At 35.3% G+C, this 17,618-nt stretch overlaps 1 protein-coding gene across 5 annotated transcripts in view; it reads left to right on the forward strand.

The window, feature by feature from the left end:
- Positions 1-17,618, forward strand: part of LOC115291555 (probable ATP-dependent RNA helicase DDX60) — a 101,725-nt gene that overhangs the window by 31,149 nt on the left and 52,958 nt on the right. For 4 of the 5 annotated variants that reach the window (XM_029939044.1, XM_029939061.1, XM_029939054.1 and 1 more), the window contains 11 exons: positions 155-315; positions 3,075-3,327; positions 3,934-4,002; positions 5,030-5,196; positions 5,738-5,896; positions 7,235-7,384; positions 9,891-10,010; positions 11,164-11,259; positions 13,930-14,045; positions 15,970-16,100; positions 16,187-16,296. In XM_029939044.1, coding sequence (XP_029794904.1) covers positions 155-315; positions 3,075-3,327; positions 3,934-4,002; positions 5,030-5,196; positions 5,738-5,896; positions 7,235-7,384; positions 9,891-10,010; positions 11,164-11,259; positions 13,930-14,045; positions 15,970-16,100; positions 16,187-16,296 — 1,532 coding nt within the window. The remainder of the gene's footprint in view (positions 1-154; positions 316-3,074; positions 3,328-3,933; positions 4,003-5,029; positions 5,197-5,737; positions 5,897-7,234; positions 7,385-9,890; positions 10,011-11,163; positions 11,260-13,929; positions 14,046-15,969; positions 16,101-16,186; positions 16,297-17,618) is intronic. The other variant, XM_029939075.1, reaches the window with a different exon arrangement.

The raw sequence follows: 17,618 nt of genomic DNA on the forward strand, positions 1-17,618 counted from the left end.
CTGACTTAAGATTCCCTCTTTAACAAAAGTAAATCAGACTAAACTACTATTCCAAACCAAAAGATACTTGTGTGGGTGGGATGATGTGAAGAATCAGTGAGGAAGCTATTGAAAAAATATAATAATTTTACATTTCAAGTCTTTTCTTTTTCAGAAAAATCTAGAGATCCTGGTGTTCTTAGGTCTGTGCAGAAGTATCATGTTTTTCAACGATTTTATGGGAGTTCATTAGAATCAGTCTCTCCAAAAACTGTTGTAACTCAAGCTGTCAAGCCCAAGAGTAATTTCAGTGTACCCAAGAACAAAAAGGCACAGGTGGGTTCTTTTAATTCTATCACATTTTAAAACTTTTTTGGGTTTTTTTCTTAGGTTGATATTTGTTCAATTCCTTTAGTATTTTCTTTCCATGCTGTGCTTTTTCTTTTTATATATGATAACTTAGATTATTTTATTTACTTGTTAAGAAAGTCTAACTTCCATATAAAAGGTTATATATGATCCTCTGTAGATAATAAAATATATGTAAGATATTAAGTTATTAAAGGCTTGGATTTAGAAATGTTGAAGTAAAATTAAAAATATAGTTCTTTGAGTGTTCTGGTCTATGATAACAATATAGGAGTTTCCTGAAGTCACTTCCTCCCACAGACACAATGAATTTACAGACTTATACAGAAGAATTCTTCCTGAAGGCAATCCAGAAACTAGAGAAATAACTCCTACACATTGGACAAATGAGAAAAAACCCACAATGAAACAGGTAGAAGAGGCTGAGACACACAGTTGCCAAACCCCCCACCACTGGTGCAGAGACATACACTTGGGAGAGAACTCACCAGTCTCAGTTTTTTCTCAGAAGGAAAGGATTGGGACCAGATTTTTGGTCTAGCACCCCAACTTTTGAGTTCCACCTGAGGAATGGGCCTCCCTAAAACATCTAACTTTGAAATGCCAACAAAGCTTGCATCCACAAGATCCACAAGACTTTAGCCTTCCTATCACCCCAGGGCTCAGCACAGAGGCTCATTTCCTATCTTTCTCCGAAAGAGGCTGATTTACATACTTTAAAAGCAGTGAGCAGACTGTAAGCATTACACTGGAGAAAACTTTCAAATCACAAAGGAAGAGAAAAGAGAAGAATAGAAGAACAAAGCCAGAAAAAAATTAGTGGCAACAGTAAGTCAATACCTGTTAATAGTTAATTTGAATGTAAATGGTCTAAATTTTTCAATCAAAAGACATAGAGTGGCTGATGAACACTGATACTAATATTAATAATGATAAAAGACCCTACTATATGCTGTCTAAAAGAGACTTGACTCACTTCAGCTTTAAAGACACACAGGGACTGAAAGTAAAGGGATTGAAAAAGATATTGCATGCAAACAGAAACCAAAAAATGCAGGGGTGGCTATATTTAATTTAGAGAAAATAGACTTTAAGGCAAAAACTATAATAAGAGACAAAGAAAGTCATTATATAATGATAAAGGTGAAAATCTGAAAGCATTTTCTTTAAGATAAGAAACAAGACAAGGATGCCCACTCTCACCACTTTTATTCATAATAGTATTGGAAGCCCTAGTTAGAGCAATTAAGCAAGAAAAAGAAATAAAAGGCCCCCAAATCAGTATGGAAGAGGTAAAACTTTCACTATTTGCCGATGACAAGTTTTATATCAAAAACTCTAAAGACTTCACCAAAACACTGTTAGAACTAATGAATGAATTCAGTACAATTTCAGGATACAAAATTAATATACACAAATCTGTTATGTTTCTATCCACAAATAAAAGACTAGCAGAAAGAGAAATTAAGATAATTTCATTTATAATTGCATGAAAATATCTAGAAGTAAAATTTACCAAGGAGGTAAAAGACCTGTGTTCTGAAAACTATAAAACATCATGAAAGAAATCGAAGGTGACAAAAAAATGGAAAGACACTCCATGCTTGTTGATTATAAGAATTATTGTCAAAATGTCCATACTACCCAAAGCAATCTACAGATTTAATGCATTCTCTATCAAACTGTCAACAATATTTTTCACAGAACTAGAACAAATAATCCTAAAATTTGTATGGAACCACAAAAGACCCCAAATAGTCAAAGCAATCTTGATAAAGAAGAACAAAACTGGAAGTATCACAATGCCAGATTTCAAGATATACTGCAAAACATGATACTTGCACAAAAACAGACACATAGATCAACAGAACGTAATAGAGAGCCCAGAAATAAACCCGTACATCCATGGTTGTTTCAAACAAAAGTAGGCAAGAGTATATAATGGAGGGAAAGACAGTTTAATACATGGTACTGGAAAAATTGGACATCCACCTGCAAAAGAATGAAACTAGACTCCTACCATACAGCATACACAAAAATCAACTCAAAATAAAGACTTGAATGAAAGACCTAAAACCATAAAACTCCTAGAATAAAATGGGGTAAGTGCCTTGGCATTGCTCTTAGCAATGATTTCTTTTTTTGGTTTTGACATCAAAAACAAAGGTAACAGAAGCAAAAATAAATAAGATTACATCAAACTAAAAAGCTTCTGTTACAGCAAAGGAAACCATCCATGAACCGAAAAGGCAGTCTACTCTATGGGAGGAGCTAACCAACTGAGGCACCCAGGTGCCCCTACAATTCCCCAATTTGTTTTTGCTGATTAATAAATCAGGTTGGTGAAAGTAATCCAGAGAGAGCAGCAGGAACAAATGCAGGAGACATGAAAAAACAGTGGCCTGATGTTTCTGATTTTATTAATTTACTCCTTGATTTATAATATACACCACTCAGAAATCTACAAAATTATCTGTAGAGAGGCTTTTTAGTCCTTAAATTTAGTTGTCATACGTTTCCAATTAGAAGAGGCTTTAATTTTAATAAACAGATATTGGGGAAAAAAAAGAAACAGATACTGAAATTAAAGTTGTTCCTATTCAAGAATGGAATGGTGGTCAAAATAATCAATATAGACTTAAAAATATTGTCCTGTATATGAAATTTAATCTCGTATCATTTCCAACTTATTTCATGGTATGGTTTTTTTTTTCCTTTTTGTTCAGGAGACCAAGGCTGAAATAATTACTAGAGAAAATAAGAAGAGGTTACTTGCGAAGGAAGAAGAAAAAGAGGAGAAAAAATGGAATGTTCTGTCACTTTCTATTGAGGAAGAAATTAAAGAGAACTTAAACTCTGGAATAAAGAACCTGGAAGATTTTTTGAAATCGTGTAAAACTAGCTCTGTGAAATTTCGAGTTGAAATGTTTGCGTTAACTGCCTGCTTGAAAGCGTGGAAAGAACATTGTCGTGGTAAAGGTATGTGATTCTATATTTTTTGTTTTAATGAACTGGAAAATTAATAAAATAATGTGATGATAATAGATGTCATTTACTAACTGGAAATTTATGTTAGAAGCCTTAGATGTATTATGTGATTTCATCCTTACAAAGTTCCTCTAAGTCATATTACTTCTTTCATCAGTGAGTAATGAAATCTCAGTGAGAGTCTAAGTAGCAAATACACAGTGCATTCCTAAACAAATTCAAATCAAATCAGTCAAAGATAAGCTTAAGAATAACTTCCAACATTGTGGGCACAGTCAAGGGAATCAACAATGACGGTGAGGCTCCCTGGGAGAATCTGTCACTCATCTTTGATATCTGAGGTGCAAACATTTTCTTGCTGGGTAAAACTAAGGATTATGTTTGCTGAGCGTGTTGAATTCTTGCATTTGCTCTCCTTGGCTTGAAAGTGCTCGACTTTGCAATTTCTGTAGTATACAGGAGACTAAAAAAGAAGAGACAAGAAGAGGAAGATGAAGTGCAAACATTTTCTTGCTGGGTAAAACTAAAGATTGTGTTTGCTGAGCGTGTTGGATTCTTCCAAATGTTGCAGTTGCTCGCATGTGCTCTACTTTGCAGTTTCTATAGTATGTAGGAGAATAAAGAAGAAGAGACAAGAAGAGGAAGATAAAGGAGAAATAAAACTGGGTATGGATATGTAAATTGATAACAGGTGAATGATCCTGTGCCACAAGAGCTCCAAACTGACAGTTCTTCCTAGTAAACCTAATTGATCTGGCTTGCACATCTCCACATGTGAATCCATTTAGCACATGGTCACCAGGTTCTTCTTTTTTTCCCCTTCTTCTCTTGTTCTGCTAACTTCAATCTGCTTTAACATAGTCAGCGTCTCACTGTGGATTCTGTCACAGTGAGAAGCGTAAGATTTGGCTTATATATTTGTCCCAAAACAAGATGTTGTATCAGACTTTGCAGTTGATTGTTACTAAGAAAGATCAGAATTCCGTGGCTTACTCTCCTGAGGGTAAGAATTTTATATTGAATGTGTTTTGTACTCTCTTATAGTATTGAGCAGGTGTTTGGTGATATTTGTTAGATAAAATATAAGTTTATTGGGAAAAAAGTGAAATTAAAAAACAGCACTAAAATGGTAAGAATGGAAAGATTAGAAGTGTGGAGGAATACAAAAAGGATATTTATAACTATAAAGAAATGAAGAAGAATTAGCAAAGTCTGTATCTAGCAGTTGTAATAGACCAATCGGATTGACAGCCTCCAATGATTCCACCAAATAGTTACATGTGGTCAACAGTAGAACTCAAGAAGTGTTGCAGAGTTTTAAACCAGATATTTAAAGTCATCTAAATATTTTTATTTGATCATAGTAGAGAACATATGAAAATAATAGGTGGAGAAAAGATTTGTTGTTCCCCAGAACTCTTATACAAACTTGAACTTTAACAATCTTATTTCTATCATGGACTATAAGCTTTTTCTTTGTCTCCATTGCCTGCACAGCTATCTATGGAGATGATGAAGTGGGTATAGCTGCACTTTTATTATATTTTTCCTGGTCCTCTGCATTATGAAACTTTTATTAATGTTAAGTAAGATAGTGAGTTCAATTAGGTCAGATTGATAGCCTGGATGACTAATCTCGGATAATCAAACCTTACTTTTGATGATCTTTATTTGTTGTTTATTCTTTGCTAAGGTGAAACCACAAAAGACTTAAGTATAGCTGTTCAGATGATGAGAAGGATCCACTCCTTGATGGAAAAATACCCAGAACTTTTGCAGGAGGCAGATCAGCAATTCATAGCCAGATGCCTGAAGTACTTAGGATTTGATGAGTTGGCAGATTCTTTATATCCAACCCAGGTAATTTTCAGAATAGCTCCATTTTAACAGACTAATTATTGGGTATACATAAAATGTCTTGCAAATTAAGTCACTTCTATTCTTTTTAATACTAACAATATTTCCTCCAAGTTAAAAGCCATTTACTAGTAATTCAGCTGCCTGAACTTGAAATAATCTAGAATTAGAAAATTGATACAAATGCTTGTCTGGACATACAGATTAACTGTCAGGTAATTTCTGCAGACCCTTAAAATGAATCCTGTGTTTAATTCCAGTGAACAATTTAAAAACTATATAGTAATTGTTCAATTGTCTTTAAATATGTTAGATTGTAGCCATAAATACCATAATGGATATTTTAAAATCTTGATGTTTATCAATATACTCACAGTTAAGATAATGATTTAGGTGGTGAAGAACTTGTTCAATAAATAGTACAAAATTCAAAATATGGTAAAATGCTTTTCTCATAAAAAGTGCTCAGTAATAAATATTTTTATTATTTTAACAATATTGTAGTTTAAAATCACTTTCCAAATGGACTTTTGAAATAATATAGGTTGTAAGAGATGACATAAAGGAGAAGAAAATGAATAAATATTCAATTGGCATGGGGCCAGTTCGGTTTCAACTACAATATATGGGCCATTATTTGATACGAGAGCAGAGAAAAGATACAGATCCCAGAGTTCAGGATTTTATTCCTGACACCTGGCAGGTAATAATTGAATGAAACAAAAATTTTATTTTATTTGTGTTTGATGATTAAATGTGATAAGGCTTTACATATTATATTTGGCATCAACTTAATATTGAGTCATATCATTTAAAATTAGTTTGTCATTGAAAATGTAATTGGTAAATTCTTTTCCATTTAAAGAAAGTGAAATTTTCTTTTCATTCATTTTTTATAAATTGGCCACTGCCTTGGAGGGACTTTGATGAATTTACATACATATTTTCAAAGTTCTGTGTGTGTAATCCAGTTGTATTATTGCAGACAATCTCTGTGTTTTCCCTGTGGCAATAGGATTTCATGTGTAAAGGTGCACAATTTTGGTAGTTTAAACAGTATAGCAATTGTTTAGATATTTACATACTACACATGTCACCATAGTAGTCATTCTTCTATAAATAAATGTAAAATCGGAGGATATAAAACTTAGAATTAAATGGTGTGGTTCTGCGTAGATTGAACTATATAAAATTGTTGACAAATTGAACATGTTTACCTATAAAAGTACAATTTCATAGGTTCAATCAAACAGACTTCCAATTCAGAATATGACTTTATCTTATGTTGAGGGTGGTGGGATATCTTTAAAAAATTCCTCCCTCCTGTTCAGTAACGAGAGGACCAGTTCCTTACTTTAGTGCAGGATACAAAGTGGCCAGGTGCCCACCATTAATCCCCCCACAGTTCAATTCTTCTGATGCCCACTTTATTTTGAGGTGTGGCCCAGAGTGGACCCAGATGAAGGGGGTGCAGACTGAGGTTTGGGACGTTTTTTTCCTCTTCTGCCAAATCATACAAACGTATGATTCTTAGATTATTCATCATTTTGATGAATAAAAGCATAAACGTAGGGGCTGATAGTTTCACATGCCCTCCAAAGGAGGGGTCTGGTATTCTTCTATATACAAAGTAAAAGATAACTAGTAAAATTATGAATGGTTGATTTTTTTTTTCTCCTTAGCTACCTTTTCACCATACAAAAGATACATACTGATTACTTCTTAGAACTTAATTTCTGAAAGCCTTTGGAGAAGAGCTGTATTTACTCAATGACAAATACTTAGAAAAAAGATATCTTCCCAATGCCAAGATGCTTTCTTCAGGCTCATTCTCCATTTTTCACACACAAACTCACCTCCAGATGCTCAAAAGCACAGCAATTCTCTCTTTTGAGAGAATGTGTGAGTTCTTCAGATTTTCCTGCATGTTTCTTCATGTGTTTTCAACTCCCAGTCATTCCATTTGAAGTTCGGAAAATTATATTGGAAGTGTATTCATATATATGCTTTGGTAACACAAATGGTGTTCTGAACCCCTCAGCGTGAGCTCCTCGATGTTGTGGATAATAATGAGTCAGCAGTGATTGTTGCCCCAACGTCCTCAGGCAAAACCTATGCTTCCTACTACTGCATGGAGAAAGTGCTGAAGGAGAGCAATGAAGGGGTGGTTGTGTATGTTGCACCAACAAAGGTAGCACTCAAGTGACTTGAATTTTCTCTTTCATTCCTGAACTCCTTTTAAAAAACAATGCACGTAGTCATGTGGGGAATCTATTTCACTTTATTTATTAAAAATTAAAAAAAAATCTTTATTTACTTTTGAAAGAGAGAGAGAGACACAGAGAGAGTCAGAGGGCAGAGGAGGGGCAGAGAGTGAGGGAGACACAGAATCTCAAGCAGGCTCCAGGATCTGTGCTGACAGCACGGAGGCCAATGTGGGGCTTGAACTCATGGACAGTGAAATCATGATCTGAGACAAACTCAGAGGCTTAACCAACTGAGCCACCCAGGTGCCCCGATTTCACTTTTTATTATTTATTTACTTTACAGTTTTCTTGATCTATAATTAGTGTACATTATTATGTGTTACTTAAGATGTACCACACATAATTTGATATGCGTGTATATTGTGAAATGATTGCTGCAGTGAGTTAAGTTAACGCTCATCACCTCACATAGTTACAAACTATTTTTGTGACGAGAACTTTTAAGAGTTTTATATACTCTTAGGAACATTCAGATATGCAGTAGAGTATTGTTAAACACGGTCACCATGGGGTACATCACATATCTCCTACTTACTTATGTTAAAACTGAAAGTTTGGACCTTTTGTCTACCTTCACTCAGTTCACCCGTCCCCTCCAATCCCTACCCTCTGGTACCCACCAGTTTTTCTCTATTTCCAGAACTTTCACTTTGTTTTTTGACCTGCATTTTCTCCTGCTAGTTTCAGAGGCCAAAATAACACTTTTCTTAGAACTGTTTTCAGGAAAAAGTCTGGTCTGGTCTTGGGATTTTGTCATTCAACATTATATTTGGATCGAGAGAAACACCCACACTTTGACGGACAATATTGAGTCTCTTAGGAATCTAATGCTGCCTTTCCAGAATTTATGAATTGTATCTAATCTGCTGTTGGGCATTTGTGACTGGCCTGTTTCTCAAGCCAAGTTGTTTTGCCATTTTTCTTCTATGTCTATTACTGCTTCATGTTGAGCTTAAAGACAGAAAGGATGAATTTTGTCGTTTGGGAGAAAGTTTGATTTATAGAAAGTATAAGTTTGCACATCCTCATTCATAACCCTTTGCTTATAATGTGATTACTCTTAGGAAAAGCAAATTTAGTTGAGACAACTTTAATTCTATAGATAAAAATGAATTCAGACTGCATTTTAGCTTCTAGGAAAATGTGTAAAATTTAGTGACTTTTGGTCAGCCTCAGAACCAGATTGATTAATATGATTAATTGAAATTGGCACCTTATTTTTTATTGTACCTGTTTGGTTTTTCATGGCTAGTAAAATGTTAAGTTCTCATTGCAGGAAATTAATAATACTTATCAAGAAAAATTAAGCTAACCAGAAGTGGAATTTTAATAAGTCAACACTATATATATATATATTGCCAAATTACTGTCTTAAAAGTTTAAATCTATTTTTATTCCCACTGGCACATATGGTAGTGTATATTCTCTTTTATTCTCCAACATTTCTATTATCACTGGATAAGTTTCTGCCATACAGACACGTGATAACTTCTCTCATACTTAAATTGCCTTTAAAAGTCATTTGGTTATCTTTATGTTATTTTTTGGGACATTGACATTTCTTTATTCATGAACTATTTATGGAGGCATTCTCCCATTGTTTTGACTTTTAAGGAGGAAGTGAGATTTTCTTTTTACTGAATTGTTAGAGTTTTATAAACTAAGTATATTACTCTTTGCATATCATAATAAATATACTTTTATTTTGGCTTTTTACTCCATTGGGTCATGTTAATGACAATTTGTTCATATCTTTGTGTAGTCAGGCCTATCAATGTTTTCATTTGGTGTTTCCATGTGTGTGCTTAGATATAAGAAAATATATGAAAATCGTCACTTTTTAGTGTCTTTATGTATATGTTTTAAACTTTATGTTTTAATCTATGTGGATCTTCTTTTGGGGTGTGTGCATAAAGTGTGAAATAGATGTTCATAGATTTCCATATACTCATTCCACTAGCCAGTCTACCTACCCAATCCGAAGGATTCATGCACCTATACTTAAACTTCAGGTATATGAAGGAAGTCCCCAAATATGAGAATTACAAATCTACCTGACTACCCCTCACTTGATCTTTTTTCTATAGTAGACTCACAACATCTTTCTAAGCCCTGGTCACGCAGGTATTCAGCTCTCTTCTTTCTTATGCATGAGCAACATTTCCTGTTTTTTTTTTCCTTCTGATTTAGACATCTTTTCCCATTTTACTTTAAGTTGAGGTTTATCGATGAGGTTCACATGCTTAGTCACGTCAAAGAGAGCATGTTAGTGTATTTAGAGTAGAAGGGTATAAGAAAGGTATAAGAAAGAAAGAAAGAAAGAAAGAAAAGCTTTCTGCACTTACAGTTGTACATATTTTTAGACTATTGTTCTCTGAGGTTTAATATGCTTTATTATGTGATTATTGAATCTCTTCCTTTGTCAACCAGGCCCTTGTTAATCAAGTGGCAGCCACTGTTGAGAATCGTTTTACCAAAAATCTGCCAAATGGTGAAACTATATGTGGCGTTTTTACAAGGGATTATCGTCATGATGCCCTAAACTGTCAGGTAGGATATAATAATTAATGCATTTGTTATTAAATTATATAATAGTACCAATATGTGTTTATAACACTAGAGATTCAACATCTGCACAAAGCCTTGTAGAAATTTTTTTGAATTTTCAAAAGATGAAATGACTTTACAGAAAATTTAATATTGTTATATTCCAAAGAGTGAGAATTAGCACTCAGCTTTCTCTAAGGACATTTAAATTTTGATTTCAGTTATTGTTTATTGCATCAGCTTGATTTATAAATAGATTCAAAATGATTTGAAGAATCCAGTGTTATAAAAAAATTCACAAACATTGATCTCTAACAAGAATTACTTTGTCTTGATAATTAGGATACTCTTACTGTTCTTGATGAGTAGGATTATCATAATAATTTCAAAAATGTGTTGTTGATAGAATTCCTGATACTATGTAAGTCATAGTCTTCCTCCTTGACAAGTTCATAAACAATAAGGACTGAACAAAAAGTGCAAAGATGGTAATAGAACACCGCGGAGCAGGCATTAAGTGTGCTACCAGATTGCCTCTCAAGGACAGTTTTGTGCCCAAATGTGGGGAGAGTGGTCAAGACACGTGCTAGCTGTCAGTGCCTTCAGTTCTTCCTCCAAGGTCTGTGGCCTGTGGCCGAGTTAGGCTAGCGTATGAAGACCAGGACATTTCAGCCCAATGTGGACTCGTTCTGACGGCCAGGATTCACTCCAGAATTCTAGCCAGGTTGGCCAGGGTTTCATCAGGCTTGCTTTGAAGTTTAGCTTCTCCCTCAGCCCCATACTGCTTCTCCCCAGGTCTATAGTTGTTGATCCTAAGTAGAAAATTTTCAAACAAAACAATCGCAGGCTCTGATTATGAAGAAGCAAGCCTATGATGATTAACTCTGTATTCCTCTGAATGCTTATAAATAAGAATTTTAAACTTCAAACTGATATTTTTAAGAATTTTAAACTTCAAATATTTTTGAATATTTTTCCACTTTGACACATTAAAAATTACAGCTTCATAAAGTTCAACCTAATGTATCACAATTTTAATGAAACATTCTCAAAAGCAATATTACATCCTAATTATTAGCAGGTACATTCAGGAGTACTCTATATTCTCATAACAAAGTCTGCACTCAAAATGTTTTTTATGTAATGTTATTTTTAGGTACTTATTACAGTGCCTGCCTGCTTTGAAATTCTGCTATTATCTCCTCATCGCCAAGCCTGGGTGAAAAGGATCAGATATGTTATATTTGATGAGGTAGGTTTGGTATTATTTCTCTAGGTTGATTTCCTAGTGTGTGTAAGTGCTATAATAAAGATATTTGGTGCTTCAAGACATTTGTCCCTCCATATAGAGTTCAGGTTCTCTGGGGGCGGGGGGGAGGCACTTCCTTTTAAATGGTTTTCCCAGTGAATCATACTGTCTTTTGGCTCTGTTTTCCTGTTGTGACTCAACAGGGCTTTTCAGTATGTGCTGCTGAGCTCTATATGGCAAAGATACCTGCTATTGGTGCTGTTTCAGGGGAGCAGAATTAACCACCACAGCATAAGTTTGCCTGGATAGAGATTTCAAAATCAATCTTTGATCTCTAAAGCAAAGAATTTTGGTCTCTAACAATAATGGAAATTATGTAAGTTATTTTATCAGTTATAGACCCAACAGAAAACAAATGGCACAGTAAAAATACAACAATTCAAGAAGATAGTTTTCCAAAAATGCCTGTGAGGGAAACTATAAAGGTCAATGCAGTAATCTAGAACTAATAGCTTACCCCTGTGCTTAAAGGGACAAGGCAAAGAAGTAGCTAGTAAGACTCAAAAGGAGATTCTGATTGAGCTAGCCACACTGTGAGTACTTACCTTAGTTGAGGGAGATAGCTAGCTAGTTCAAGGTAATCTTTAAGGAAGGGATCCAATGGAACAAAGTCCTCATTCTCATTCTCCTCCCTTCTTCTGATCTCCTGCCAAGACTCTCCATTGGTCAAGTCCAGAGGAACCAGAGAACATTGGAGTTCTTTCAAAGTAATACCTATAGGCCAATTTCCTTGGCCGAGGAGAGCAGGATGGAAAACAATGGAAATGTATAGGGGCAAATAGAAGATATTTACAACATTTTTATAATAACATTATTAAGGATATTTATTCAGAGATTTAAAACATTGTAATGGGATATATTCCTTTGCTTCAAGGAATTTTCAGTCTAAAGTACAAAAACATGATGAGCCAATATTTAATTTTACCTTTATTCTTATAAACTTGGCGCTACTAAGCAGGCTATATTTCTGATGCTGACTTTTTGTGTGTGTTTATTTTTGTTTACTCTATGTACATATTGCATCTTGAAGGCCTTGAATATTCCTGTTGAAAATAAAAATTCAAAAATTTTTGCAATCAAGAATCTTAAATTGTACATTAAAGAAATTTTAAGAAAAGGATCTTGAATTGTACTCTAATTTCAAACTTTGAAATGATATGACATTGGGCACCTTAATTTCCCCAGTTTTATAAAAGGGTAAAACTGAAATGTTTTGAAGGCTATTCTGGCAGGGTCAGAGGAAATGAATATCTGCCACAAGGCATTCAGGACAGTGATATATTATCTGACCAGGACAAAACTAAATGGACAGCAGGAAAAACTTTTTTTTCTAGTTAATTGCCAGGTGTCTGTTTAAAGATGACCACATTTGAGAATCTTCCCTGAATCTAGTCCAATTTGCCTTATTTGATTAAAAGACATTTATTCATTTATTCAGCAAATATTTAAAGGGTGCCTCTGCAATGCCAGGTGCTATTGGTGTTGGAAATGCCAAAGTGTAAGGTCACAGAGTAAGTGAAAAAGAACAGGAATTAAACAAGTAACCATGCAAATGACTGTGCCAGCCCACGTTGGTACATACTGCACAGAGAAAGAACGGGCTGTCATGACTGATGATGGCAGCAAGGCAGTAAGAGGACAGCTCTGGCGTGGGCAGTCAGAAAAGTCTTTCTAATGCAGTGACATTAAGCTGAACTCTGTAACTTGAAAAGAGGAGTAAGAGCATGTTAAGCAGAGGGAATGGTGAATGTGAAAGCTCTGGGATAGGACAGACGTGTTCAAGCAAAGAAGAATAGTCCAGTATGTCTTGAGCAAAGAGGGAGCAGTAAGGGACAGAGTGGCTTGATATGTAGCTAGAAAGGCAAACAAGGGCCAAATTATGCCAATGTATACTGTATACCCTGTTGAGGAGTTAATATTTTGTTCCATGTGTAAAGGAGGATGTTGAAGAAATTTAATTAGGGACATGGCCTTATGGAATTTATCTTTTAGACCCGTCATTCTGGCCGTGATGTGGAAGGATGTAGGGAGCATTAAGGGAAACTAGGATAGCAGTCAGGGGGATATGGTGTAAGTGCAGCTGAGATGTGATGATGACTTGGTTGGTGGTAGCATGGAGAGAAATGCACAGATTTGAAAGAAATTTTTGAAAGTAAGAGAAAGAGGAATTATTGATGGATTGGTTATGTGGAATAGATAAAATTTGTGTTGGGACGGCTAGGTAGCTCAGTTGATCACGTGTCAGATTTTTGATTTCGGCTCTGGTCATGATCTCACATTTCATGGGATGGAACCCCTGTTGTGCTCTGTGCTGATAGCACTTATCAGTGCATGGAGCCTGCTTGGAATTCTCTCTCTCTCTCCCTCTCTCTCTCTCTCTCTCTCTCTCTCTCCCTCTCTCCCCCCTCCAAAAAATAAATATATAAACATTAAAAAAATAAAGATAATTTGTGTCAAATGTTCTATTACCTGATTTGTGGATTTTTATAAAAACTTGGCATGGTCAGTTAGAGATAACAGGAAACTCTATATGATGATTCAAGCTCTTACGTCTTGTTTTAATTTGCTATTTTTAAGTATGCTTTTCAAAGTAAAAACTTTTTGCTTTTATAGGTCCATTGTCTTGGTGGAGAAATTGGAGCAGAAATCTGGGAGCATCTCCTTGTCATGATCCGATGTCCCTTTTTGGCTCTTTCAGCTACCATAAGTAACCCTGAACATCTTACTGAGTAGGCCTTACGTTCCAATTTGAATAAATGCTTTTCTATTTTAAATTTTATACTTTTTATATGGGTTCTGAAGAGTTTCATAACATTCTGGTGAGTTATTAACTTATCTCTGGCTATTGATGGAACAGAATATCTATAGCACCTCCTAGCAGGTGCTGAGAAAGGTCACTTTTAATAAAAGAAAATCAAGGACTGTCCCAGGTAGATCTGCAATTGAGTCGAATATTTCTTCTATATCTCTGAAGTTCACCATGACTGACAGATTTATGTTCCTTTTTTTGGTCCTTTAGCAAGACATAAAAAATAAAATAGTATAATGACACACTCTGCCCCAGACCTCAAGATTTCTTGCATTGACCCATTTTGTAAATATTTGGAAAGGTAGCAAAGACTTAATAATCGAAAGGCCCGTATCATTTTGTCATTGGGCTAGATTTTTGCCTGTGAATAATAACAATTGTATCAAAGGCTACTATGTGCTGGGCAGTGTTCTAAGTGCTTTGCAAATATTAATTTATTTCAAATACCCAACAACCCTTATGATTTACTACTTGTGATTATCACTATTAAATAGTATTTCTAATACTATTATTAGTATTTTGATTTTTGTTGAATGTAGAAATGTGGAAAATGAGGCACAGGGAGTGTCAGTGATTTATCCAAGAGCCACGGACAGCAGGAACAGGCTGGGATTCAGTCTCAGATAGTATACCTCCAGGGCTTATTCCTTTAAGTATAATTTTTAAGGCATACAAAATGTTCTTTTTTTTAATGTTTATTTATTATTGAGAAACAGAGAGAGAAAGAACATGAGCATGGGAGGGGCAGAGAGAAAGGGAAACACAGAATCCAAAGCAGGCACCAGGCTCTGAGCTGTCAACACAGAGCCTGACACTGGGCTTGAACTCACAAACTATGAGATCATGACCTGAGTTGAAGTTGGACACTTAACCTACGGAGCCACCCAGGGACCCCAGCATATGAAGTTTTCTTTATTTAAAATATTTAATTGGTGGAAGCTATCTGAACTCACCGGTAGAGTGGAAATTCCTGGTGAGGGTACAGCAAGTTTGCACGGTCTCTTGCCCCCAGACAGCTCCCAAAATCTACCCTCTTGTGACTTTCATTTCTGCTTGGGCACCAAACCATGGAGTGCTTTGCTGATTAGTGTCAGGAGTGGCCTGTTTCTCTGCCCTGTCCCTAAGGTGTGATTGCACCTGGTCGGGGAAAAGATGAGTAAACTAGATACACCCTAATACAACATATAATTTTTCCCTAAGCAATTAACTGATAACTGACTACCTTCTGGACCTGGACGCCTTTGTAAAAGTCACTACTGCAATAAAATGTATCAATCATCTTTGGGACTCTGAGAGCAGGCATTATGTATGTCTCCTGAGGATCCTAATTTTCTGGGAACTTTCTCTTAGAGTTATAAACAGCCTAATGACCCTTACTCATAAAAACTGACCTTTACTAAACAATGCTGTTTGCCTCTTGGTTAAAGGTCACTTCCTTAAGGCTAGACCTGAGGTTTTGTAAAAAAAAAAATACCTATGACAACATGAGTGCCTGTAGCTAAGTTTTTTATGACAATCACTACTAGAATGTAACTTCTGCAGAACCCATGTCCTGGAAAATTGTAAAAATTATCTATGAGAAATCATTTACTGCTCTTTCTGGTCGTTGTACCTTTCACCATAAATAAAACCTGAGAATCAGACAGAGCAGAGATGCCTGCCAGAAGGGCAGGGATGCCTGCCTGGTGATCAGAAAGAAACTAGAGGCTCTCTCACTCTCTCTCACCGACACTGTCCATCCTTCAGGAAAACCCTGGACCTGCTGGAGCTGGACTCCGGCACTTTATGTCACAAGAAGTAGTACTATATTACTGCCTACATAATATGTAAACTTATTTTTTAAGGTGGCTACAATCAGTAAAATGCTACTGGAAACAAGAAGACAATGCAATGAGAAAAAAAGGACATGCTGGCTATCGTGCCAATTTTCATAAAGATCACTTTCAAATAAAGGAATCATATAAAGTTAGACTTGGTATGTTTGGAATTTTTCTTTTACTTTAAAACCCTTTCAGTCCTAATGTGTCCATTGATTTGGAAATTCTTGCTCTTCATTGTTAGTGCTCTATGGAGAGAGATACAATGATTTAGAGAAGCATATATGTACAATAAAACATGATGACATTCATTTTGATCATTTTCACCCATGTGCTGCACTAACAACGGATCATGTAAGTAATACTGTAGCCGTATCTGTTCTGTGTAATATAAATTACTTGTATATATATTATAATTGAACAGCTGCCTACTTGATTATTATCAGAATTATAGAATACCTACTTTATATCAGATAATTTACCTTAGTTTTCTTTTTGATTCTGTTTATTGAATATATTTCACATATAGCATAAATTTACAGTATATAACATGTTATTTTAATGTATTTATAATTGTAAAATAATTGTTATAGCATTATTTAGTGCCTCTATCACATTACATAATTATAGTACAATATTATTGTCCACATTTATTATATTGCACATTAAGTTTCTATGTCTTATTTACTTGTTGCAAGTTTGTACCACTGAACAACACTGATCTTAACACCCACATTACCTTACATCCCCTGATAACTATCATTTTACTGTGTTTTTTACGAGTTTGGCTTTTTCAGATACCACATGTAAGTGATACCATGAAGTTACTTGTCTTTCTCTGTCTGACTTATCTCTGTTTCAAACAGCAGGATATCCCCTTTCTCAGGGTTGAATAATATTTCTGACAGTTTTTTTTTTTAAAGTAGCAAAAATAACTTTATAGCCTACAATGAATCCTCAGTGGTGTCTGGAGTCACAAAGCTTGAAAATGCCTAAGATTTTTAACCTGAATTTTTTGGTTAATTTTATGTATTCTTAGACATTATCTTTGTCCCTTTTCCTTCTTCTCAACGCTCATGTCTCTCCATCTACCTTTGTGACACTGACTCTCAGTGTACATCTATATGAGTGAGGACAGCTCCTGGCACATGTGAGAATCTGATCACTGTGAGTTAGGTTAAATAAGAAAAGGATGTTTTGCTAACATACTGATCACAGCATGATTTTTTGGTAGTGAGTGAATAAAGGAGAGTTCTTAGGACATCACTTGGGGTATTGGGGTGTCCATGGAGGAAGATTTCTTAATTTTCTTTGCATAATCCTCTTCTTTTCTCATTCTATTCTTAGGAATGGCCCATTCAAGCTCTCATTGCCTCTCAAAGTGATAATTAGTCAGTAGTTTGTCTTCCTTCCAAAATCTGGCAAGTAGTTGTCAGTTAAGCCTCCTAAAACATATGATCTTGCCAAGCTTTAATGACTTTCCTTTGGAAGTTACTGAATGCATAGCTCCTTAGCTTGGCTTCCTAGGTCTCCTCAACCTTACCCCAAAATATGATGTATCTTACCTATAGGCCATCATGATTTATATTGTTCCTGGAGTGTTTCACCCTAGATGCCAAATGCCAGTTGTCCAGATCCTGTTCATCTTTTAGGACTCTTCTAATGTGAAACATCTT

Source organism: Suricata suricatta, chromosome 1 (assembly GCF_006229205.1).
Source record: "Suricata suricatta isolate VVHF042 chromosome 1, meerkat_22Aug2017_6uvM2_HiC, whole genome shotgun sequence".
NCBI classification, from domain to species: Eukaryota; Metazoa; Chordata; class Mammalia; order Carnivora; family Herpestidae; genus Suricata; species Suricata suricatta.